This window comes from Chenopodium quinoa, unplaced genomic scaffold (genome assembly GCF_001683475.1).
Source record: "Chenopodium quinoa cultivar QQ74 unplaced genomic scaffold, ASM168347v1, whole genome shotgun sequence".
NCBI lineage: Eukaryota > Viridiplantae > Streptophyta > Magnoliopsida > Caryophyllales > Amaranthaceae > Chenopodium > Chenopodium quinoa.
This window is the reverse complement of record NW_018742484.1, coordinates 482,460-509,948: the sequence shown is the minus strand read 5'-3', so window position 1 is coordinate 509,948 and position 27,489 is coordinate 482,460. Positions and strand designations below refer to the sequence as shown.

The 27,489-nt window shown below is 33.5% G+C and overlaps 2 protein-coding genes and 1 pseudogene across 3 annotated transcripts; 1 reads left to right on the top strand and 2 right to left on the bottom strand.

The window, feature by feature from the left end:
• Positions 1–79: 79 nt before the first annotated feature.
• LOC110719315 lies at positions 80–6,756 on the top strand. 2 transcript variants are annotated; one of them, XM_021898212.1, is made up of 8 exons: positions 80–218; positions 2,212–2,343; positions 2,960–3,311; positions 3,431–5,039; positions 5,137–5,317; positions 5,552–5,671; positions 5,766–5,903; positions 5,992–6,756. In XM_021898212.1, the coding sequence occupies exons 4-8, from the start codon at positions 4,966–4,968 to the stop codon at positions 6,187–6,189; spliced, it is 711 nt and encodes a 236-aa protein (XP_021753904.1). In that variant the 5' UTR covers positions 80–218; positions 2,212–2,343; positions 2,960–3,311; positions 3,431–4,965; the 3' UTR covers positions 6,190–6,756. The 2 variants fall into 2 exon arrangements, with proteins under 2 accessions (XP_021753904.1, XP_021753903.1); XM_021898211.1 differs by lacking the exons at positions 5,137–5,317; positions 5,552–5,671; positions 5,766–5,903; positions 5,992–6,756 and having other exon boundaries at positions 3,431–4,428; positions 4,545–4,965.
• A 1,826-nt stretch (positions 6,757–8,582) lies between these two features.
• On the bottom strand, positions 8,583–9,719 carry LOC110719720 (protein FAR1-RELATED SEQUENCE 5-like). The gene has a single exon (XM_021898709.1). It carries the CDS (start codon positions 9,717–9,719, stop codon positions 8,583–8,585), a length of 1,137 nt encoding a protein of 378 aa, XP_021754401.1.
• Positions 9,720–12,882: 3,163 nt separating this feature from the next.
• LOC110719314 lies at positions 12,883–18,329 on the bottom strand (annotated as a pseudogene).
• Positions 18,330–27,489: the final 9,160 nt, after the last annotated feature.

Below are 27,489 nucleotides of genomic sequence, written 5' to 3'. Positions count from 1 at the left end.
TCGGACATTACTGAATTTCTCTCTCCTCCTTAATTTTCAAGTTATTTTCTCTCTCCTCTCTCTTCTCTCTTCTCTTTCTTACTTTCTCTCTCTTCAACCAGCTTCTCTGTTTTCTCTCTCTACTGCGTGTTTCTCTTTCTTCGTTCTCTCTCTAAATGCGGCAGAAGGAGAAAGGCGGCGAGTTTTGGTGGATTCGACTTTCAGGAGAAGCGGCTAAGGTATTTTTGTAGTTTCATCTGGTATTTTTGCACGATTTGAGGTTATTAGGTTTCTGAAATTTTGTTTGCTGGAATTTCATGAGTATTTTTTTGTAGATTCAACCGGAAATTTAATATGTCCATTGTGTTTTTTCATGTATTATTTTTGTTTAATTTTGTAATTTTGCAAGTTTTTTTGTTTATTTTTTTGATTTGATTTGATTTTTTGAATTTCAACTTAAGTTTCGTTTTAGTAGGAGTATTTTATAAATGTATTTTGTTTAATTTTGCTTAATTTAAGTAAATTAGGTTTTTATGTGTATTTTTGCTCGAAATTCTACTTTTGTTGTTCTACACCTTCTTAGTAACACAATTTTTGTGTTTCTGATTTTAGTAAATTAAGTTTGGGTAATTTTAGTAACAAGCATGTTTGATTATGACGAGAATAGCTCAAATTAAGATAATCACATTTCAATTTTAGATGGTAAGAAGCTTGATTTGATTTGAATTGAGAAATAATTTTGTTTTTGTTGATTTAAATTGGAATGGAGAATTGGACAAAAATTCTGAGCATGCAGTGATAGAATGAGCAAATTTTTCGAGTGTTGCGTTTGAGTTTACTGGTGAGGAATTAACTCTGTACGAAGAAGAAAATAGCGCGATATTAGTTATAGTGAGAGTAATATGTGGTTGAGGTGTGAAGGAATTTCAAGTAGGATAGAATTTCATTACTTAGTTTATTCATTATTTTTGTCTTCAAAGTGGCTCTCAACTTCTATTTTCAGAATATGAATAGAAGAGTAAAAGGGACAAAATGCATATATGTTTTACAGAAAGTGCTACAGTTTGGTATTTTATGGATTATTACACTTCTTCACCGGTCATGGAGAAGGGGGAGGGGAATTGAAGGAAAAAACTAATGTGAGGTCTGGACTCACCTTGACTAAATTCATCATAATAATTCTAACAGTAGACCTGTATGTGACCTGACCAAACAAATCCAAACCGAGTCACTGAGAACTTGAACATGACCCGAACTAAACCTGACTTGAATAACCCGACTTTAATAACCTGTTTTCCACATACTGTTTGAGGTTCTCCATAAATGGCATATGCAAACCAAGATCCAAAAACGTTTCCACCTTTAAACTTCATTTAATCCCCTGTATCTATCAACTACCAGTTCTGCAAATTGTCCTGGTTGCTTATTATCCACCATCTTACAATAACTTTAGGTCCATGCTTCTCCTTATAGACTAATTTCAAAACTACGCAACCACCTCAATTCAATTTATTCTCAACAATTACCAAATTCTGACATCTGAAGAGCAAAACCTACCAGCTAAATGCATGTTTAATATTCTTTCTTTTTTACTTTGTGTATGTGACCAGTAAAAAAGGTTTATATTCTTATTGGTTCAGGCTCCATTGTTAAGGTTAGGTATTCAGGAGCTATCTGTTTACTTCACTTTTGTATGATATTTACTTTTGGCTCTTTTGGCTCTGTGTTATGCTGTGCTACTTTGTGCTGCTTGTTGTGTTTGCCTAGGAGCTAACTTGCTTCTGTTTGCTGCTCTCTGCTGCAAGGCTGTTTGTGCTGTTCTGTGAAGCTTTGTTTCTTCTGTCTGCTGCTGGCTACTTGTTTTTCAGCTGGGCTGTTGCTGAGGGCTGCTGTTATGCTTGGCTGTTCTCTAGTCCTGCGTTGGTGTTCCTTGATGCTGTTGTGTTCCTCTCTTACAACCTGTCTTTGCTTATTTGTGTAGCTTTGTTTGTTGCGGTGTTGTTTTGTTGTCTTGTTGTTTGCCTTTGTTTGTTTTGGTTTTGGTTGTTTCCTAGCTTGTACGTTGCTAGCTTAGTTGTACCAGATGGTGATTGTGTTTCATGTGTTTGGTTTTGGAGGGGTGTTGGACTATGTTTTTTTTGAAGTTTTGTTTAAAAAAAAAGGTCACTATGCTATAAAAAGAGGCAACTACTTTGGTTTCTTTTGTTTATCTTTTTGTATGTCTTGTTACAGGGTGCAACAAGGATTTTCATTTGATTTGGATTAGATATATTCCTATGGTGAGAACTAGAGGTGGTGCAACTTTTAAAAAAAGGAGAGGCTTTCGTAGCTCAACGGGAGGAGTTAAATTGAAAGATACAGGAGGTATGATGAATGTTTGATTTTTAGATTATTAACCTTAATATTCAATTTTTTGAATTATATGATGTTAATTTTTGAGCAATACTAACTAGTAACACCTGTTAATATACTAGTTGCTTCTATTATGATAGTCTCCTAATACTATAGAATGTAAGTCCCTATATTAATATAAAAGTTACTATATTATTAGTTCTCTATGTAGCTGAAAAAGGTCACTATATCAATGACAATGATTATTATTTTTAAGTTATTAGTTTGCTATATTATAATTGTTTGCTAGATGAAAATGAAGATAATTGTATATATAACTATATGCTTGTGTGTTTTTGGTATGCTTATTCTTATTTAGGTATGATTAATGTTTGATTTTTGGATTATTATACCTGAATATTCAATTTTTTTGAATTATATGATGTTAATTTTTGAGCAATACTAACTAGTAACACCTGTTAATATACTAGTTGCTTCTATTATGATAGTCTCCTAATACTATAGAATGTACGTAGGTCCCTATATTAATATAAAAGTTACTATATTATTAGTTCCCTATTATTATAATTGTTTGCTAGATGAAAATGAAGATAATTATATATACAATTATATGCTTACGTGTTTTTAGCATGTATCAATCTCGATGATGAAGATGAAGAGCATATTGATGGTGGAAGAAAAATGATTGATGATGATACTAACAGAGATAAAGATGCTTGTATTGAAAAAGGATTGAAAAAGAAAGCTATCACTAAGAAAAAGAAACCTTCTACTATTGAGAGTGCTATACCTTTGTCAACTGTGATAGAAGGAAAGAAGGGGAATGAGTCTTCTTCTTCACATGCTATTGTTTTGTCAGCTAAGATAAGAAAGTTGGATGAAAATGAAGGTCTTAAAGTGAAGAAAGTGAAGGAAAATAAGGATAAGAACATTGTGATTCATAGGAAAGAATATGCAATCATAGATGGTGATGTACATATGTAAGTGAATATTTGTTTCTTTTTTTTTGAAGTTTGGTTTAAAAAAAAGGTCACTATGCTATAAAAAGAGGCAACTATTTTGGTTTCTTTTGTTTATCTTTTTGTATGTCTTGTTACAGGGTGCAACGAGGATTTAAACACGTTGCAGGCCATTTCATTTAGTAGAGATGATTAAAAAAAATTCAAATGATCAAATCAAGGTTGTTAAAGAAATTGGCTTTGGAGGTTTGTTATCTTTGAAGGTGAAACGAACTGCAACTGATATGCTATCATGGTTGGTAGATTGTTTTGATCATGGTAGTTTCATGTTTACTATTGATGGTAAAAAAGATTTTGTTGTGACTGAATTTGATGTGTATGATGTTTTTTTCCTTCCTTGCAAAACATCTAAGAAAGTTGAAGAAATTTCTCGTTGTGCTAATGTCATCAACCCTGATTATGATTTAAAGGTTAAATGGAGGTCTCATTTTGGTCTTATGGGTGAGAATGATCAGATTCCTTTGGGTTTTTTGGAATCTAAGATCCCTTTACTAGTAGATGGCGGGGAAGAATTCAGACAACTTTTTATCATGCATGCTTTTTCAAGGTTTTTAGCACCTACGTCCAACAGAACTGTGGATTTGAGAATTGTAAAATGTTTGGTTGATGTTAATCAAATAAGAACTTATGATTGGTCAAATATGTCTTAGATAGACTTTGTGAAGCTGTGAAGAGCTACAAAGAAGGAAATATAGAATGGTTTTGTGGTTGTGTTTTGATGTTAGAGATTATCTATTTTCATCGATTGAGGTTTAGGAATGTTGTGTTAAATTCTACAATACCTTTAATTCAACATTGGACTGATGTGGATATAAGAGATAGAATTAGAAATGAAAAGTTGTCCAAGGGTTTTGGGTGTGGCATTCTTGAGTTTGATACATATCCAGTGAGTGAGAAGTTGCAATTTGAGGATGGACAAGTTGTTTGTAATCCATTTAAAGAAGCTCCTGTGAATCAAATTTCTAGAAAAGAATATGTTGTTTATGAAGGTGTCCGTAGCAATGTTAAGGGTGTTATTCAGTTTGAGCTACATGCTAGTTCAATGTCTAATGAGGAAATCCGTTCAATTGCTATTGATGTAAGTATTTTACCCTTTAATTCTGTCTGTGTGGGTTTTTTATTTTTTTTTTTATTTTTTATTTTGTTGTCACAAATTATTTTACTAAATCTAAGTGCTACATTTTTTTTTCACAGGAAGTTTATGAGAAGTTTTTGCTCATGAAAAGAGATTTAGAAGTGGTATCTAACTTCTACATGAATGAGTTGAAAGTCTTATTTCAAACTCGTAAACCTAATGATGCTTCAACTTCGACTCCTCCAATGTCCCAAACTGATTTATTCTTTATGGATCCTCGTGTTTATGAAATTGTTGATGAGATTGTGTCTCTTGTAAATTGGGTAAGCAAAGTGCCTAATGGTTTGGATGATGATGATATTGATTATAATGGTGCACCTGCAAAAGAGATTAATGTTGTAGTTGGTGAAGTTCCAAGGATAGGTTTTGAGCATGTTTTGAGTAATGGAAAATCTAAATGCTCCCTTGCTATGGATGTTAGTCTCTTTGGTGATAAAGTTACATATGTAACTCAATATATGAAGTCAAAGTAATAAGGATATGAAGGTTTTGGATGCTGTTGTCCAGGAACTTGTTGACTACTGCATTAGTGATTATCATGGTTTCGATCTCAAGTAAGTCATGTCATGGTTCTTTTTGTTATTTATTTTTCACATTTTAATAATAAGTGACTATGCTAATATACATGTGTCTTTTTTTTTCCTTGTACAGTGAGGTGTTGGTATCTTTTGGCAAACCATATGAGATTACAAGGAATGAATTCCTTTCATTAGGTGAACCGACTATTGTTATATCTTCTGTTATTATTGATTGTTGGGTTTTGTTGCTTAATGAAAACCAGAAGAGTAGTGCACATGGACCTCAAAAACTATATTTTGGTGTTTCTCAAAGTGTAAGTACCTTTCGGCTATTCAGTTACTATATCATTATAATGGTAGTTGTTCATTATAAAAAATTCATAAATTAATTTCACTATGTATTGAAAACAGTCACTATGATTCATAAATTAATTTCACTATGCAATGAAAACAGTCACTATGTAATTCAAGTAATTACATTTAAGAAAAATAACTCTACCTTCTAATTTTTTTTAATATTTAATTTATTAATGTTTGATCTTTTTTAGGCTTTTTTACTGGTTGCAAACACAGATAGTAACACACAAGACATTGACAAGCTATTTGACATTTGGTCAAGATGGTTATTCATTCCTTGCAATGATTTTGATATTGCAAATGTTGAGTTGGTAATACATTGCAAATGTTGATCAATCATTTTTCAACTAAGTACTTTTATAATAAGTTTTTCAAGCTTAATAGTTGTTTATTTATTTATTGCAGATATTTGTTCCTATACTCTTGAATGAGCACTTTTTCCTAATTATTGTGAATTTGAAGGAAGAAAAGCTTCAGTTCATTGATAATATGAGTTATGATACAAAGTACATGAGTGAGGTTGAGAAGTTCTCTGATGTTCTGGTAAAAATATGATATTTTGGATTTTATTTGTATCTTTCTAGTTATGATATGCTTCATGGAACCTAAAGTATTAATTTATTTTGCCTAGAGTGATATGATGAGTACTTTTCTTGATCAATGCCTTCCTCAAAGTAATGACTCAGTGAAGAACATGATTGAGTATACTTTGGAGTCACCTTCTGTAAATTGGAAGTCTGAAAACAGAAGAATAATGATAGTGGAATTTATACTATGGTCAACATGCTTTACTTTGATGGAGCCGATGTGTTCAACTGCGATGTTTTGAAAACGGTTATCTCGTCTCATTTTTTTTATTTGGCTTTCAATTTTTATTATATTAACTATTTCCTCCATGGAATTTAACTATCTTTTTTATTCTAATTTTTGCTTAAAGTAATATATTAAGTTTCAACTAGACGGGCATTGAGAGCTCAGATTGCTGTTACTCTGGTATTGTCTGATATGAACATTGTCAGAGATGAAGTTCTTGAAAAGCTATCTGAATTCAGATTAATAAGGGGTCAAGTTGCAAAAGATGTTTTTGATGGGATTAAGAAGAAAACAAAGCAAGGTAAAAAGGAAAAGAAAGTATAGGCAGACTAACGAATATGTGGATGAAGTTTTTTGCTCGGAAGTATTTGTATTTTGCACAGAAGTAGGAAATCTAATGTAATGATATAGTTTGCATCAACAAATGGATAATCTAACAAATTTGTATAAGTGTTAATATAGAACAATATGATATGATTCCAGTTCATACAAAGCTTTTGAATTGGTGGTATTGGTAGTTCTTTTGATATGTAATCCTTAATTGACATTCAAGAAGTTTAGTGAAATATATATTAGTTATAAATTTGGTGCCTATGGTATAAAAAAATGGTATCTATATTATTTAAAAAGGTATCTATGTTATTTAAAAGGTTTCTATATTATAAGATCACTATGTATTTAAAAAGGTGGCTTTGTTATTTAAAAGGTTTCTATATTATAAAGTCACTATGTATTTAAAATGTTATTAGTTCAATATGTTATATATAATTAAGTTATAATGAAAAATTGTCACCATATTCATTATTCTATTTTGTATACATATGTGACAAGTTTTCAAGTACCTATGATAAATATTTACCTAAAAATGCCTAACTTTTTTTTTTTCTCTTAAAAAAGAAAATAAAAACTTGAAAAAGATATTATATGACTTTTTATAGTCACTATGTAAGTAAAATGACATTATATGAGATAAAAATTTCCGATTGCTATGTGATGTAAAAGGATCACTATGATATGCAAGAACATTACTATGTGATTAAAAAGATTTTTATAATAATCTGTCTCTATTTAAATAAAAAGTCGAAATGTAAGTTAAAAGTATCGTATTTATATTAATCTATTCTTAAGCTATTCAATTAGTATATCAATTAAAAGAACGAGCCCCTCCTTCCCTAACTTTTTATTGGCTTAATCGATGTGGGTTAGAAGAATTGTTAAAATCTGAGTATTTTTTATAACGGTTGCTATATCATAATAAAGGTCATCATATCACTAAAAAGGTTACCACGGAATAAGGTTCCAATACGATGAAAAAAAATCACTATGATATTATAAACACGTGCTATAATATAAATTGAAGTTATTATATGCCAATATGTCACTACATCAAAATAAAAATATAAAGGTCAATAAAAAGTTAACAATAAAAGGTCACCCTATCAATAAAATTTTAACAATAAAAGGTCCCTGTTTAATATATGTGAAACAATAACAGTCACTGTATCAATAAAAAGGGCATTATAGCAATATGTTATTTCTCTCCTCTCATCTCCTCTATTTCAGCACTAGGCCGTCAGTAGCTGATGTTGCTTCTTGTAAATATGAAGTCGTTTTGCAGCCTTTCTACTCTTCTTTGAAATCCTGAAATCATGTACATGAACATATATAAAGTGAAAATCCAGTGGGAAGTAAACATAGTAAAAAATTTATTTATTTTTTTCTACAAAAATACCTCATTCAAGTTCGATTTTTTTTTGCGGACAATTCCGACTATCATGGTTTGTTCTCTGACCACAAGTTCTACAAAGTCTAACTTTCCTTTGGCTTTTCTCAATAGCTATCTCTTTGTCAGATTTTTTCCTTTTCCCACTACCACTACCTTTGCTGGAAGACTTGTTTGGAGGAAGAATATCAACAACTATGTCATTAGATCCAACAAATAATTCGATATGTTTATTTTTTGCCTCACGTTTATCAACTGGACTTATAGAATCCAAGGCTTTCATCTAATTTTCAAAAGATATTAGCTTAGACAACAATGACTCAAGGCATTCAACTTTCTCCTCACAAATACTTACACATGAAAAAAACATGTACCATAAATCACCAACTAGGTTTTGCTTCTTATCCTTCTCTGCCCCATCAAGCAAGTTGTTTAAGCCAAAAATTGGTTTCTTCATAGCTTCTTTAGTCCAACGATGCAAAACATATTGCCTTGGAATCTCAATCAAGAACTTTCCTTTCATGACAAAGAGAATGTGACGACATAATATTCCAACAGATTCAAACATTTTACAAGAGCATGAAGCATCATTAGAACACAAAACATATGTGACATGATAGCTTTTTTTCCTTGTGTTTTCAACAATTTTATATTGCTCAATCCCTTCTTCTTCTTTGATGGTAATACTACTTATAACAATTGTACAAAGCATGCTTGAATTCCTTTTGGAATATGTAAAATACATTATGAGTGTAAACAAATGCAGCATGCTTTTCCAAGTGCAGGGGGGTGACAAGTTGGGGATGTGTAGTTTTCGAAGTAGCATTCAACTTGTCTTGTGTGTGCCTTTGAGCATCTATTGCAGATTCTAAACGAAACCACAACTCAACCAATAACAAATGCTGATTGGTGAAATTAGTGAAAAAGCTATTTTCACTCTCTGATCTTTGAGTTGTCCTTAAAATCCCACCCATAAAAAGGTCACAAAAGTAGGAAGGAATCCACATATTCCATATATTATACATATTTTTAAACCAATCTTCATTCACTAAATCAAATTCAAACATCACAGACTGCCAACCAATTTCAAATTCTTCTGGTTCAAGGTCTCTATTCCAAACAACTGAGTTCAGTTTATGAAGAAAGTCAGTTTCTAAGCATAATTTGGGCCCTACCTTTTGTGGCACTTTTTTCATAATGTGCCACATACAAAACCTATGTTTTGCCTTATCAAGAACTTTTTCAATTGCCACTTTTATCGCAGGGTCTTGATATGTCATGATACAGGTAGGCTGACAATTATTCATTGCCTTTAAGAAAGTTTCAAATAACCATTCAAAGGATTCAATATCCTCCTTTGCAAGTAAGCCTATCCCAAAAGTCACACACTTACCATGGTGATCAACACCCGTAAATGGGGCAAAAACCATAGAGTATTTGTTGGTGTCAAATGTTGTATCAAATGTAATCATATCACCGAACAACGAATAATTTTTTCTACTAACTGCGTCTGCCCAAAATACTCTTGTCAAGCGTTGATGTTCATCCATACAATGCTCAAAGAAAAAGGTACCTTCACTGTTTTCAGCTTTTTCTTTCAAATTGTTTATAAACATCGAAGCATCTTTCTTTTGTATGTAAGCTTTCAAATCTCGATTAAAGTTCTTGAAATCATTCAATGTTGCACCTATATTATCATAGCTACCAAGATGTTCTTTCATCAACTTATAAGACTTGTTTGGACCAATGTTCAATCTAGAGTTATCAAAAATGAATTTTTTCTGGCCAAGTTTAAGGTTTCCAACATTTTCCAAAAAATTCATTGTTGGGAGAAGCAAGATTGTGGCTATGAGATTCATGAAAGACATAAACCATCTATTTTCCATCTGAACGTTCTCTAAACCCAATCATTGCATTACATCCAACACGATTTATGGTTCTTTTTCTAGCTTTAGGATTTTCATCTTTCTTAGAAACTTTTTCTTTAGTTTCACCATCCTTCGTAAACCCTTGTTTATTACAATGTAAATATTTCAAGTAGACTTTATCACTATCTTTAATTCTCTTTTCAGTACCTAGTCTTACCACAAACCCACCAAATCTAGCATATTGCTTATAAAAATCAACACCTTTAAGTAAGGAATCAAAAAGCATACAAAGTGTAGGCTTTAGTTCAGGGAGACAACACGGTATAAACTCTTTCGTTCCTCTAGGAGTGTAACACACACTTGGGCCCTTTAGTGACGGTAAGTTTTCAGCAACATTGGTAGTTGTAGATGTATTTGAGCAACTACCTTCTTCTGACTCCTCTTGCATTGTCTGCATATAATATCAAATATATGGATTAAAATGGGTACTATAATAAAATAAATATGATCCATTCCATGGTGCAACTAACTGAACACCAACAAAAACAGTCTAAAATATATGGTTATGGTATCATAAAAAAGAGTTACTATATGATATTAAGCAAGTTGTTAGTCATTTAAGCAAATACACAAACACCTTATGTGCAACAATTTCTCCTAGTGTTTAATATCATATATATATATATAATATATATATATATATATATATATATATATATATATATATATACAAAAACGAAAAAAGAGCATATTGTTGATGAGGATTGAAACTACGAGTTGATGAGATTGAAACTAAAAAACAGAGCACTATTATAAAAACAGTCTACAATAATCACATACAAGGATATAACCTACCATGCGCAATCAACTAGAAATTCAGCTTATATACAAGGAAATAATCACAGTTATATCGGTATTGTAAGCCGCAATCAACTAGAAATTCAGCTAAAAACAGAAATTAAAGAATGAAGAACACTTACTAAGATTATTGAGGAAGCCCCAAATTATTGAAGAATCACAAGCCCTCAATTTTGGGAGTAAATAATCAAAGTAGCCCTAAAATTTGACGAATTGAGGAATTAACGATTTGATAACGAGATGAAAAGAGGATTTGCTGAGATTTGCTGAGATTTTGCGTTTTTCAGCAAAATTAACAGAGGAATTGCTTAGATTTGCTGAGATTTTGTGTACCTTGTATTTCAAACATTAGATTATATCATTAATAATCAATGGCTAAGATTTGCTGTTTTTAGTTTTCACCATAAGCCCTGTTTTTAGCGAAACCCTCCCGTACACATAACTTATACATATATACATACATATACATACATATAAATATATATACATACATATACATATATATATATATATATATATATATATATATATATATATATATAATATATTGTTATTTATTTTGACTACTTCATATTTAGATATAATTCGATTAAAACAAAGCTTTTCAACATACTAATAAATAAAAACCTTAAAACTTATTAAAAAAAAAATCAGGTTGTTTAGCACATACTTCCTCCGTTTCTTTATAGTTGCAACAGTTCCCTAAAATGAAAATGTCACAATAGTTGCAACACACTTTAAAAAGAAAGTCTTTATGGTGAAAATTGTACTATTACATTTATTTAAAGCTCATGGCCCACTTGATTATATTTATAATAACATCTTAACCCCATTTTAAGTGTATTAAATCATGTGAGGACCACTTTTCTTAAATACCGTGATAAAGTGTGTGTTGCAACTATAAAGAAACGGAAGAAGTATACTGTTATGTCATATTTATGTTAAGTTAGATATATTTTGTGAATATATTTGTATTTATATTATTAGGAGCTTTGGGCAAATTATGTAATATTGTAAGCCTATACTTACACGATTAATGGTAAAAGCTCATTAAGTCGTTTTCTCCTAAATATTTTCTTAAGTTTAACACACACAGGACAAGGCCATCCTAATTAATGCATTGGTGTCAACATCTTGACAAAATTGTGAATTGAAAAATCAAATTTCATAATTCAAAATACAAATTACGACTAATAAAATGAATGTGCACATATGAAGAAAAAATTACAATTAAACAAAAAAGTTCTTGGGGCTTGCCCCTCTCCTTCAACAACAAAAAAAATAATAATAAAAAAAATAATAATAATAAAAAAATAATAAAAAATAAATAATAATAAAAAAAATTGAAAGTAATATATACATATTCCTTATTTATTACTTCGTATAAATTAATTCTTATATAAATGATTGAACCAGCGACCCTTAGAAAGGATAATAATTGATTTTATCCTTGCATAGCTGAATGCATTAGACCATCTCCAATGGTGAGACTTGAGGGAGTTTTTTTTTAAGAGAGAGAGAGTATTTTTTGCAAAGGATACCAATAAGTTGGTATATAAACTTAGCAACTCTTTGGAGTTGCTAAGTTTAGATACCCAATTTTGACTCTCATTTGACAAAAAGTGTGGGTCCCTTATCAATATTATAATATATTTTGAATTTATTTAAGTTTTAATTTTTTTTTTTGAAAAAAACTTACAATATGGATTTAGTGGGCCATATATTGAAAGTGACATTAGTATACTTTAGAGAGTCTCACCATTGGGAAATTACACTTCACATGAGTTGCTAAATTGAGACATGGGTTGGGTATCACCATTGGACGTAAAAAACAACTCATTTTGTATTTCAATACTTAAAGTTGAGTCTCACCAATAGAGATGGTATTATATTACAAATTCACGTTGGTTGTTTTATACGAGTATTTAACTACTTTATGTAATAAAAAAATTAAAAATAAACATGACGAGTGTTTTCCGTACCCGGTATGGGTTAGCTGCACCCAAAATGCATACTGGATACGCCGGTGGTTTGATATTGCCTTACAAGACTTGATGGGCAAAATATAAGGCACTCTCAATTTCTATTCAAACCTGCAAACGATCATCTAATTTTTAAAATAGATATTGATTTTATTTAAAACTATTATTTTTACTGAACTTAAATTATTTTTTAAAGGCGAATTTTAAAGATGAAGTAAACAAGGCCTAAGAGGTATTATACACAATCGTTAAAATAGGAAACCAGCAAGCACACATGCTAATAACAAACCGGCATTTATTATCAAAAGTAACATCTATAGTACAAGACATCCAAGTTTCATTGGTGAAATTTCATGATGAGTAAGGGCTAAAAACCCTAAATCTAACCAAATTTTAAGGTGAAGTACATAGATTAAAACAACTTAACTACAAAAGCACAACATATATTCAAACATGCTTCATTAAAGTTTATGTAAGATAACAGGGACACCATGTTGGGGTTGAAGAGCTATAAAAGAAACGGAGCATGGGTGTAAGATGGTGCGATCTCAAAACTGAAGCGCTGCAAAATCAAAGATAGAGCCATTTTAGCCTCAGTTAGCGCAAAATTTTGGCCAATGCAAATCCGAGGTCCCCAACCAAACGGGAAGTATGAATTGCTCCCTTTAGTTGCCTTCGCAATCCCTTCTAAAAATCTATCTGGTTTGAATTCTTTGGCATCATTCCCCCAAACTTCGGAATCCAAATGTGCATGGTATATTGAAAAAGAAACTGCCACCCCAGGAGGAACCACCAAATCTCCTAGTTTTGTTTCACCGTCGTATACCCTTCGTGAGGTTGCCACGACTGGCGGATACAACCTGAGCACCTCATATAGTATCATTGTCACCTAATAAAAGCATTTCAAAATAAATCAAGTAAATTAAATAATCTATATATTACAATTATTACAAGAAGTTGTTCAATCAATTAGTTGGGCTCCGACGTTTTCTAAGAAAAAAAAAATTAGTTGGGAAGAGTAGAAGATTTATTATTATTAGTATGAAAGAATAACTAAATAATATTTAAGACATGGACGACTAAAAATGTAACAACATTTATTGGTTTGATATATAAATCATATTTTCTTCGCGAGTTAAATAAAGTTGCAACAACTTGACTAATCATAGATCTTACCGTCTTTAAACGGTTGTTTAAGCCATCAAAATCTGGGATGTTCATGCCAAAGGTTTCAAGAACTTCTTCGCGAGCTCGTGTTTGCCATTCTTGGTGCTTTCCCAGCAAAGCCATTGTCCACGTTAGCAACACCGAGGTGGTTTCTTGGCCAGCTATGTAGAACAATTTGCACTCGTCGATCACCTCTAAGATACTCATTGTGAGATCAAGACGCTTCTTACTACCACTCTTACTCTCACAAGTTAGTAAAGCCTCTTTGGAATTTGAATCCAAGAGTATCCCCAAGAGATCATGTTTGTTTGGTTCTCCAACTTCCATTGCTTGCTTTCTATTATTGATTATCTTCTTCAATAGGGTTTTATTTCAACATCTGTTTTGTCCATTCTTTTCTTGCCCTTCGTTGGCAAATACCTAACAAGTACATCAAATATTATTATCAACCCAAAATGTATGTATATGATGAATAATATGCCAAATGGATTTCTAAGTTGCTTATTATAGACACCTTAAAATGTCTCCCCGACCAAAGCCCGATGACGAAACAACCTTCGTTGCCTAATTTGGTCCGGTTCGCATGATGGATCTAAAAATTATTTGAATAGACCTTTTGTTCTAGCCCACTATTATTTTCCAAGCCCATCTATTCATTTCATTAACCCAAACCCTTTTTTTTAGCCCAAAATCCAAATACCTTAACCCAATTTCATCTTTTCATAATTGCAGCCCAAAACCAAGCAATTTTGATTTTCGTGCCTCATATTTTTTATCCAAATCCTAATTGGCTGGATATCCCTTGAAATAAGCTTCCAAATGATATATCATAATCCCAATTTTGATTTAAAACGAGTAAGATATGATCAAAATACTAAACTCTATCAAAAACTGACACCGTCCCACTATTTCGGCCATATCTTAAATTATACAAAAGATATCAATCTGATTCTAATTGTGTTAGAAATTAGAATTCTATTGCTTTCCAACGATATATTATTTATCTTATTCCGAGTTCTAAATCAAAGATTATGACATAAACAAAAACTGCAAAACTGCTGACACGCGCAACGCGGTTTCTAAATTCTATCTTTTCTTAATATTCTATCTTCACTCGATTTTAAACCTACAAATACCATCATCTTTTCTGATTTTTGAGAGGCGATTTTGAAATCCCAAGAACTATATTTCCCCCCGCATTTCCCAAAAGTCTTAGACGTAACTTACTTCCATCCTGGGATATAAGAATATTTGATAAGACGAATAATAAGTTCATTCTGCTCTGTGAGAAGTTCAAATATCTTTCTTCCGTCTTCAAAGCTACTACCAAACGCAGCTCGAGATATAGCGTCCCCACTTAATTTCATAAAATACGGCCACACATCTATTTCTGAAGAACCCGTTTTAGAAACTATGTTCTCCCACTTGCTTAGTGTTTCAGTGACACTAATTTCAAATGATGGGATCATAAGCTGCACAAGTAGTGTGAAGTAGATCAAATTTTAATCAAACTAAATTATGATGTACTTATGAATATGGTCTGAATAGAATTGACCCAATTTGAATAACTAGTTTTATGTAACAACAACCACCTGACACACATTTAATCAATAAGATTATGGTAGTACCTTGAGCTTGTCCAGATGAAAAGCAGGATTAAGAATCTTCCTATGTTTCGCCCATTTGTAGCCTTCATAGTTTACAAGACCAGTTGAAAACATTTGAGTAAGTGGGTTCAGTTTTGGTTTACGGAATTCGTTCATCCTATTGAACCCTTCTTTTATTTGCTCACTCTTTGTAACAAGTATTGTTGGCACTGGACCCATCCACGTGTAACAATTTGAACCTGCTGTTACTTGTGCGTATAGGTGAAAAATATACTTCAAAAATAATGTCTCATATTACTTTTATCACTTTTATTCGACACGCTTGTCAATAATAATAATGCTAAACATTCATTATCTTTATTCTTTAGTTATGTAGAAGTAGTAATTATAAGGTAAGTTACTTTGTAATATATTAATAATTTATTTTATAACAAATTCAAAAGCATTTACTTTTATATTAGCAAAAAATAATGATAAAAAATTATTTAAGTTGTAAGGCAGATTGATCTTTGTTGCATTGCATTTACAATGTGAAGGTTTGGTAATCTTGAAAGTGGGTTATGTTTGTCATTTTAGGTGTTTCTCTTTAATGGTTATGTTTCAATAACTCTCTAGATTAAAATAATTGTTTAAAACATTTCCCTCATGCATACATATATGAGTGGCAAGTTAAATTTTTTTTTTTTGAAAGACACTCAAAAGTTCTCTCTCCTCCTCCAAAACTCTATGTTCTCTCTCCTCCTCCAAAACAAAGGTACTGCCGGAAACCTAGGGTCTCGTCGAAGTTCCGGCGCCGCAACCGGTTCTCTGGCGAGCACCCCCCTTTTTTCTTTATTTTTTTCTCCTTTATTTATTTTGTGGGCAAATCTTCCCTAATTAAGATACCCACCCTTGTCGTGGTCGAGCTCCCCACCTCTTTAAGCCTCTTGCGGTTCCACTGGCGGTGAAAAGGAAGTGGAGCCAAGTCTTCCTTACACTGGCAATCTCGTTTTTCCGGCAACCGTCTCCTTTCTTTTGGTCAATTACAGAAGGTCTTGCTATCCTCTTGTTTCATCTTTCCCCTTTAAAACCCTAGGAGCTCCAGCGCCGCGGCCTCCTCTTCTTCTTTCCCCCTCCTCTTTCTTATTCTTCTCTTGTCTTCTGCTTCTCTTCTCCTTTATTTTCATTTTCCCCTTTTGGTTTTAGGCGGCTCACACCGTCATCCTCTTTATTCTTGAGGATTTTAATCCTTTTTGGGTGTTTGTGAGAGCCTATTCCAAGTTTCGAAAGTTTTGAGGGGAGTGTTTAGATCGTCCAACTCCGACGTTGTTTCCCACCTTTGTGTGGAAGGTTTGTGTTCGCTCAAAGGGTATCTCCGCCAATGAAACAAGGCTTAAGGACTAGGCCTAACGTCGCCGTCATTAGTCATCGTTAATTTTGACCGTGACGGAAACGGTAAAGTTAGGGTTAGGGTTTCGTGGGTCCTTGCGCTGGAGGGCTAGGTCTAACGCCGCTGTCAAGAGTAGGTCGTGACGGGAACGGTGAAGTTAGGGCTAGGGTTTCGAGGCTCCTAGTGTGCGTGGCTTCGGATTTTCGATTTGGACGGTGCTCTCCTCTGGTTTGTTCCCTTTCTTAAGTATGTTTTTCCTTAGTATTTATCAGAGTTTACTTGCCTTAGTTTGTGTTATGGTATGGTTTAGCCTCCTTTGGTTGCTTTTTGGGCTATTTAATTGTTTTGGCTATAGTATCTTGGATGTTTGTGTGCAGTTAGAGTTAAGATCCTGTGTTAAGGATTGTGTTGTGGTTATTGTGGTAAGAGAGGTTATAGGTGCGGTTGTTGAGGGTTTGAACAAGAAGTTGGCCTTGGCTAAGGTGAAGTGTGTACTTTGTTGGAGTGGTATTGGTTTGGTTTCTTTTCCCTCGAATGTAATGATTCTTGTGATCATTACTCTTGATATTTGTTATCTGAAGCAGGAGCCTAAAGTTTGTTTTGGGGTTTCTCGAGCCTCAACGTTGTCAAAGCTTTCTTGCCAACAAGGAAAGCTATTGATTAGAAGGTCACTAGTTCAAGTGACCAGATTGAAGACCTTACTTGTTGATGAGTTGATCCCGCCAAGTAAGGATTTGCTCGCCATGGTCAAACAGTTTCGATCCTCTCCGTTGCTCTCTTTATGGTGTGTAGTATGTTTTTGCTCCTTGGTTTAAAAGGAGTCCCTAATCTGCGAATTATCCAGCCAATTCAAGTTTATTTTTGTTTTTAATCTCAAAATTTGTTGTAACGGCTTAAGTGTTAAAAGCCATATTTTAAGTTTTAGTTCTTGTTTTGTAGGTTGTAAACTTTGATTTTATGACTACATTTGCTATTGTCAAAAAAAAAAAAAAAAAAATGCATACATATATAAAAACTTTCCATGCAAGTATTCTATTATTTTAATATGTGTACCTGACCTTATAATGATATGCAAATATTCCTAATTACAAAAATATGTATGTCTAACCTTAATATTTGCGTACTCCCAAGTCCCAATATCATCTACTTTTAATATGTGTATTTTGCCTTAATTATAATAATAATTTTAAGAATAGACGAAATAATAAGTAAATGTAAAATGTGTATGATATATATTTTACTAAAAAGAAATTAAAATTAAGTTACCAGAATTACTAAGAAGCCGATGGAGTAATTAAGGGTTGAAGACGATGGAAGTAATCATGAACAAAAGGCATGGGATTTTTCATGGCTTCTCCACGCAATTGTGACATCTCCTTCATGTCTCCGATCAAAAATCGGTACGAGTTTCCAACAAGACCTTGCTTTCGAGACAATTTCTCTAAACTTCTAGGTGTAAACCAAACAATATTTAGTATTTTCCATAACCATTTCAAAATAAAAAGAACAACAAAACACCAGGTGCATTCACAACTACACTTAGACTCTCAGGAATAATTATCATCATCTTTGATTATGAATGAATTTAGATGTCTCAACTATAAAAATGGTGCATACCTTATATAATGTACATAATCTTTGTGATGCTAAGTTGCTAACACCTCGTGGTGCACGAGAGCTGGTAATAATGCAGTTTGATGTATTTAAATACTAATTAATGTTATGCAAAGTAGGGGTGAGCAAATTGGGTACCCTGTCAAAATTTTAGGATCCAGATCCGGAATTGGTTGGGACCGGGTCCTAAAATTTAGAACCGGAGTTGAAACCAGTAAAACCGGGTCCTAAAATTTAGGAATTGGAATTGGATCCACCAGGTACCGGTTCCGGTTCCAGGTACCCAATTATATACGTACTTGCTAATATAAAATACAAATTATAATATATTTTTTGGTTTATTTTCATTTTTAGCGTTTAATACTTATATTTTTATATGCATTAAGCTATTTTATTTATGTTAGATATTAATATTATTTTATTTTTATTTTACTAATTAGATACATTCCACATATTTTTGTTTTTTTTTAATATATATTTAGTTCAATATATATTGGGTAACAGGGTACCCAATCGATTCCAATTCCGAAAAATTGTGAATTGGAATTGGAACCGGTTGCAACCGGATCCTTAATTTATTACCCAGAATTGAAATCGCCGAGTCCAATTCCAATTTCAGGCCCGCCGATTCCAAACCGATACCGGTTCCATTTCCAGATACCCGAAATTTCGCTCACCCCTAATATTGCAAAGGGCTGCCACTACTGCGAGCAGAAAATCGATCGATCACATTATTACTCCAATTGTGGTAAGTTTGAACAATTTCGTACGTTTTTTTTACGGTTTCTTTTTTTTTTTTTTTTTTTTTCTCTGACATAAGATAGTTAATGTATTTATGAGAGATAGTCTTTTATTGTTGTTTCACAGACTTATAAATTCTTATTTACGTTACCACCATATGGGAAAATAAGACGGAGTAAGACTGTAAGAGGGAAAGTTATGAAGCTAGGTCACATTTTCTTGCAACTAAAGCAAGTACAATTCATGTACGAATAGTACAATAAGCACATTTTCTTGCAACTAAAGCAACAAATTAAAAATTTTAATTTTTCGTTAAAGAAAAAAACGCAACAACTTAAAAGAGAGTGAGGGATAACTCAAGTGGTTAAAGTTTCTCTTCCGATTTTAAGTGATCTTGGGATTGATTCTCATTACTCGCTTGTGTGGTTCTCTAAAGACCAAAAAAAAAGCAAGAAATTAAAAGGTAGGCTTCTCAGCCTCTATCACTCTCTAGTAAATTCTAGTTGTTACTATATACTCCCTTGATTTTATTTTATTTTTTTGATTCTTCGCATTTGGTATCTTAAACTATTCATAACTTAATATAACCTTCTAAATTACTTTAAATATATAAAACATAACATTATCATATTGGTACGACTGTCGCGTGTCTACCAAAAATAAACCTAACTAAAACCTCCTAAAATGTAGTAGGGTAAGCTAGGGTTGATCCCACAAAGAATTAGATTATCAAATTATTACTTGTGTATGTTAAAAACCCCTGTTTTGAACAATGACTATTACGATCTAATATATAAAACTACGGACTTGAAAATAAGCTAAGTACGGAGATATAAAATTAATAGTAAGAATAAATATTAAAAATCAAGAATGACGAAATAGGGATCGGGAGATACAATATAGCATTGGAAAATCGATTGATCATCGAATTATATAAATCATGTTTTTATCACAATGTTAGCCAATGAACACAAACAAACATTCAACACTTCCCTTAATTGCTAATAAACCAAACAAGCTCTTGGATTATTGTCTAACTAACTAACAATCTAGAACAAGCTCTCTAGACTCGATTAATTAGTAGCATTAATAACTAGGAAGTAGCTAACTTAAGCCACAAATCTCACAAGCTCGGACTTGTACAACTCAAAGGGTTGATAATCTTAATTACGACAAGTTTTAGTCACCAATCGAACACCTAATCACTACTAATGGTATCATCTAAGACAATTACGGGTCACAAGTTAATACTCTAGTCGTCAAACTAGCAAATTATACTAAAGATGGCCAGTCTAAGATATAATTGACTAGATCGTAATATTCAAACGGATTATCAAACCAATTAATAAGAAATAAACATAATACCCAAAAACTAACATATCTATTCTCACAATCCAATTATCCAATGCATAATTGATCTCCCTACCCCACTAACAATTTAGCCTGACATAACAAATATTGAGTTATCTATAATAGAATACATAAAATTCATAATCAAACTAATTAACAAAGCAAATAATGAAAATAAAACTAATAATTAACTTAATCTAGCAAACTGCATACCAACTAGAACTAGTATATTGACGCATTCAAAAGCAAAATAACAAAGAGAAAGCACTAACTTTTACTTTTATTCTCCCAAAACAAAACTTATACTACTACTAATCCAAGATAAATCAAAGGTAGACAAACGAATGCAAAGAAAATGAAAACAATTATACAGTACCAAATCTTCTAGTGAGAATCAGAGTAAACACAAGCTGAACCGAGTCGTCTCGACTAGTCCGTTTTTGCTTACCCTCCTGCTCGCTAGGTACCTCGCAAAATTCAGATGAAGCTCATCAATTTGCTTCCCTCAACCTAGCCCAGAAAATCCCCAAAAATAAAACTCAGGTCCTCACTCCAATTCGCCAGCCCCATGTATATCAATAGGAGTCTTCGATCCCTAACTAATCCGAACTTTTCGCTCCAATAATTATCCAATTTCATCTTTATCATCTCTTGCTTGACAGTTTGGTACCCATGAAAATCGCTCAACAGTTTATTTGAGCTTTACCCGCAAGAACAATGAGAGGAGTTCTCTTGCTCTTCTTTTTTTTCTTTTGTTTTGGCTGAGTAACCAGTTGGTGTACTTCATGAGTTCATGGTCCACTTGGCTATTTGCTATGAAACATTATTAGGTTGACACACATGTGAGTCGATTGGGCTTGTGAGCTTTGCTTCATTTAATCCGGGCGGTAATACAATATTAATTTGATATCGTAATCTTCCTTCCTACAAACAAATAAATTAAATAGTGTAAATTATGTCTTGGGAAGAAAATTACTTATAATGCTCTTAAATCATAAATTGTCAATATAGAATCAAGAGTTTCATATATATAAATAATATATTTTTACGGCCCTATCACATATTAAGTCTTATTTGATTTGTTTAAAGGTTAAAAATAGCTCTTGGCTATGTAAACGATACATGCCTATTTGAATATGTACGCAATCTCTATGATATATTATAAAATAGTTCACTGGGCTTCAATCTACCATAAGGTTAGATTTTGAAGTTTAGTAGGTCTAGGGCCAAGGGCTTTATTTCATCATTTTGGGCATAGTCATAGAAGGTGACTCTGGGGGACGGGATCCCAACTTCCACCAGAAGCACAACATCGCTACCATATACTAAGGCAAATGGAGTTTGCCCCGTAGCCTCCTTGGTAGTGGTACGAATTGACCACAAGATCCCGGGTAGGTCGTTGACCCAAGAACCTTTCGTACCCTCGAGCATTGTCTTTAGCCCCTTCAAGATCATTTTTATTGGCTACCTCAGCTTGCCCATTTGTTTGGGATCGGCATACAACTGAGAACCTTGTTTGAATTTTGAACCGCCCACAATATTCTCTGGTTGGCTTGCTGTTAAATTGACGGCCATTATCTGATATCAAGATTCGGGGAACACCGAAGCGAGTGATAATATTTCTCCATATGAATTTATGAACCTGCTTGTCAGTGATTGTTGCCACCGGCTCCGCCTCAACCCACTTAGTAAAATTATCAACAGCAGAAGGTGCCCATAGACAGCGCCACCTGTTTATGGAAATAGACTCCTCCTAAGCGTGTTAGGGTATTTTAAGGTATCAAGATGTCCTAGAATCTAAGTCCAATTATTGTCTAAAGGTTTGAGAGCTCCGCCTTGCTAAGGTAATTAAGTTCGAGGGCTCCGCCTTGATGCCTGAGGGCTCGGCCTGCAAAACAGAGAGGTTAGCTGCCCCAGGGGTATGACCCGAGAAAGCCCCTTTGATGCTTACGTCAGTGAATGTACTTTCTAGAGAGAGAAAGTAAAGAGAGAGAGAGAGAGTTCTTAGAGAAAGGAAGTAGAGAGAGAAGGAGAGAAAATAAGAAAAAGTTTCCACCATTAGTGGTTGGAGAGCTATTTATAGTTGTACTTTCAGGTGGCAAAGTTGTACTTGGTTGGACAAATCAGGGGTAAATATGTACTTTCCAATGATCAATGATGGGCTTGATCACGGAGGGGTATTTTCGTCATTTCAGGTCATTGGGTTTAGGACAATGGACTTGGCCCAAACAACAACAAAACACCAAGTGCATTCGAAACTAGACTCTCAGGAATAATTATTATCATCTTTGATTATGAATGAATTTCGATGTCTCAACTATAAAAGTGGTGCATACCTTATATAATGTACATAATGTTTGTGATTTTAACACCTCGAGGTGCACGAGAGCTTGTTATAATGCAGTTTGATGTATTCAATGTCATGCAAAGGGCTGCCATTATTGCTAGCATTAAATCGATCAATCACATTATTACTCCAAATATGGTAAGTGTGAACTATTTCATACATTTTTTGTTCTTTTTCTTTTTTCTTTTCTTCTTTTTTGACATAAGATGGTTAATGTATATGTTAAGATATATGTGAATATAGTTTGTTATTGTATATTAGTTTTTTTTTTTTTTTTTTTTGACAAGAAGAAAAAAGATTTCATTAATAAAAGATAGTCAAACGACACTTACAAACAATTTCTAAGAAATCTAAAATTCCAACACAAATACATATCACCTTAGAACTAATAACATTGCAGATTCAACAACGATCGCCATAATAAAAAACATCATCCGAAGCAATACAATCTGTGTGTTAGCACTAATTCGTCTTGAAATCCAATGATGCTGAGTTGTTTGAGTGATAATACTCATATGATCTTTTAGATTTCGAAAATTATGAAAACCTAGATCTTCAATTCTCGCCAGACGAACAAACAAAGAAATTAAACCTAGTAGAATAACCACCATCTTAAAGATGGGATCAATTTATTGAAAGCACTTAAAATGTTTTTGGGGCTTATCACCGGTAAAAGTGGAAGCCCTACCAAGATTCACAATTGAGATCAGGAAGAAAAGAGATGAAAGAGAAGAAGAGAAGAGGGAGAAGGGAGAAGGGTGAAGGAAAACCTTAAAAAAACTGAAAAAATCTAGCAATGAAGGCTAGAAAAACCCTCCCAAAGGAAAATCTAGAGGGAACCAGAAAAACCCTCCCAAGGAGGAACCCCAGAGGGAACCGTAGTTCAATAATTTTTTACTGTTATTGTATTTTAGTTAAGCATATATTTAGCTCTGAAACGCATTATCCGGTATATTCAAGGTACACTTAATCATGATACGAGGCGAACTACCTCTGGTTATTGTGTATTTTTGGGTAATAATTTGATTTCATGGTCAATTTGCTTTCAGAGTTATATTGTCCGATGAAAAAGGCAACACTTGTATATTGTGACAATGTTAGTACTATTTACTTGTCGGGAAATCCGGTGCAAAATCAACGTACCAAACATATTGAGATGAACATTCATTTTGTACGGGAAAAGGTTGCACGTGGTCAAGTCCGAATTCTTCAAGTGCCCTCACTATCAGATCGCAAACATTTTTACTAAGGGACTCCCGCGAGTTTTGTTTGATGATTTCAGGGACAATCTCATTGTCCGTCTTCCTCCCGCTTCGACTGCGGGGGTGTGTTAAGATATATGTGAATATAATTTGTTATTGTATTTTAGTTAAACATATATTTAGATTGATACACACATAATTAGTTCCTAAATATATGCCTTGTATTATGCCTTGTACACTGTATATATTTTGAAGTCAGTGAATGAAATTCCTTGAGGAATTAATTCTAATAGTATATATGAAAGATAACCTTTTAAGATTATTTTACAGTGTGTGTCAAAAAAAAAAAATAATAATAATAAAAAGTTTGTTTTACAGACTTACATAAATTCTTATATACGTTATGGGAAAAAAATATGGAGTACGAAGTAAGAGTAAAATTTATGAAGTCACATTTTCTTGCAATTAAAGCAAGTAGAAATTCATGTACAATAACATTTTCTTGCAACTAAAGCAACAAATTAATAGGTAGGCTTAGAACTTCTCAGCCTCTATCACTCTAATCCCTTATTTGTATACATTGTACACCCGATCAAAAACGACATACCCAATTAAATAGAGTAAAGGTAAAATACAATCCCTAAACTCAAGCATTTGTAACATTTCAGTCCCTCAACTTTCAAATGAGCAAAATGGTCCTTCAACCACCAACGAGTCACTTTTCAGATACAAATTAGCTGACTAAGCATAGTTTAGGGACCTTAGTGCACACGTGACAATAAATTTAATAATTTTAAAAGCAAATTTTAGGGACCTTTAACTAATAAGTTGGCATGTTCCCCACCCCCCCCCCCCCCTCTCCCCCCCCCCCCCCCCCCCAAAAAAAAAAAAAAAAGAAGAAATTGATAAGTTGGCATTAATTAAATTAGCTAGAAATGAAAGTTTAGGGACCTATAGGATGAGGTGGCGAATGTAATAATTATAGGCCAAAGCTTAGGGACCCATAGGGACACATGGCACTCCCATACAAGAGTGATTATAAATTTTAATCCATAATTGTAATTTAGTTCAATTAAAATAATTTGATTTCAACAAAACCGATTAATTTTAGTTAATTAAAATATTTTAGTTTATAAAAATATATAAGCGAGATATGTTAACTGTGAGATTCAAGGTCACCATTTACTTTCTCTTGCTAAAATCTGTAAAGACATCTCGCTATAATATGAAATTTGTTAGTGAAAGAAAAATTCCTTCTTAATTCTAACTCATTCAGTTAAACACAATCATTTAATAATTTAGGGACTTTGCAATTATTATCTCCCAGAAATCAACACAAGAAAAAAGAAACCTTGAAAATTCACATACAAAAAACCCAAAAAATTTGAAAACCATTTATAACATAAAGGAAAAAAAAAAGAAAAACCTGAAAATTGACACACAAAAAACCCAAAAAAATTGATACTCATTTAGAACATAAACGCATGAAAAAAAAATTGTCAGCTTGTGGGAAAAGTGGGGTGAGAATATATTTTTTTTAATCTAGTTTAATAATATTAGATTTCGAGAAAACTTATCCAATTAGGAAACCTAGTACGATAAGGATACAAAATATACATAAAATCTATCTTAATCTGCGACAAATATTATCATAACTATAATATTTATCAAACCCCAACGGTCATAATGGGAGGAGGTCGTACGCTAAGACTAGATCTAAACTCGAAAAATACGTCTCGTGGAAGGCCTTTTGTGAAAATGTCCGCTAACTAATATCTGGAAGGAACATGTAGAACCCGAACTTGACCCAATGCAACTTTTTTCTCGAACAAATTGAATATCCATCTCCACATGTTTGGTGCATTGGTGTTGTACCGGGTTGCTAGAAAGGTAGATAGCGCTGACATTATCACAATAAACAATAGTAACCTGACGAAGAGGATAATGTAGTTCCAATAAAGATTAGGAAGCCAACAAGCCTCCGAGACAATGTTTGCGACCCCTCGTTATTCTGCTTCTGCACTCGATTTAGATAATGTAGGTTGACGCTTAGATGACCAAGAAACGAGGTTTTCCCCAAGAAAGCAGCAATAACCTGATGTAAAACGAAGGGTGTCGGGACAACCTCCCTAGTCAACGTCAGTGTAAGTAATCAAACGAGTAGCAGTATACAGATATAAATGCAAGCCATGATCAATGGTACCCTGAACATAGCGCAGAATGCGCTTCAAAGCTTCATAATGAAATTCCCGGGGATCATGCATGCATAAAGAGACACACCTGTTGGACTGCATAGGCAATATCAGGCCTAGTGAAGGTGAGGTGCTGAAGAGCACATGCTAAGCCTGCGGTACAAAGTGGGATCCCGAAAAGATTGTCCTGCATCAGCACTAAGTTTCGACTTATTATCAACTAGAGTAGTGGCAGGTTTACAAGAGCCCATACCTACGCGCTCTAAGATCTCCGGAGCATACTTCTGTTGTGAAATAAGCATATAAGAGGGAGTGCGGGTCACTGCAATACCAAAAAAATAACTCAAAGGCCCTAAATCAAGGAAACTCAGTTTGCAACTGAGAAATAAATCTTGTTCACAACCTGTCAGAAGAAGTTGCTAAAATAAAATCATCAACATGTAGAAGTAAATATGCCATATCATCACCCTGTCGAAAGGTAAATAGCGAATTGTCACTTTTAGCAATGAAAAAGCCTAAACTGACCAAAAAGTTCTCAAAGCCCTGGTACCAAGCTCGAGGAACTTGCTTCAACCCATATATATAGAGCCTAACAAAGTCGACATACATACGAGGGTAATCTCCGATCAACAAAACCTGGAGGTTGATGCATATAAATAGTTTCCTGCAAATAACCATGAAGAAAGACATTTTTGACATCTAATTGATGAATTGACCACTTTTTAGCCATAGCTAAACAGAGAACTATGTGAAAAGTGGCCGGTTTTACTACCGGACTAAAAGTCTCATCACAATCTACACCAACCTCTTGTGACCTGCCATCACACACAAGACGAGTTTTGTGCCTTCCAAGGTCACCATTAGACTTGAATTTGTGTTTAAATAGCCACATACAATTAACAATATTTACCCTCGTAGGCCTAGGCACCAAATCCTATGTCCCTATTTTAATCAAAGCACTATACTCATCATGCATCGCCGCATTCCAATTAGGGTCAAGAAGAGCTAGCTTATGTGACTTTAGTAATATGGATTTGTGAGGAGTTGGGCTTATAGATTGGCTGGTCAAGCCATACTTGGGATTGGGTTTGAAAATTCCATGTTGGCTACGGGGTATGGGTGGTGAGGGCGGTGGTGGTTGCGTTGGTTGGATTGGTGTGGCACCACAGAGGGGTGGTGTGTAAATGAGTGGGCCAGTGCTTGCTGTTGGGATTGGGGATTGACTGGCGGGTGAAGCAGGGGAGTTGGGAAGGCCATGTTGTGTATGTGGGCTTGTAGGTGGACAATTAGCAACAT

Bases quoted from the DNA above. Each gene is read 5' to 3' on its own strand.
- LOC110719315 (XM_021898211.1), top strand. From the start codon at position 4,069: ATGTTAGAGATTATCTATTTTCATCGATTGAGGTTTAGGAATGTTGTG. The intron at 4,429-4,544 runs GTAAGTATTTTA...TTTTTTTCACAG, and splicing joins TCCGTTCAATTGCTATTGAT to GAAGTTTATGAGAAGTTTTT.
- LOC110719720 (XM_021898709.1), bottom strand. From the start codon at position 9,719: ATGAATTTTTTGGAAAATGTTGGAAACCTTAAACTTGGCCAGAAAAAA.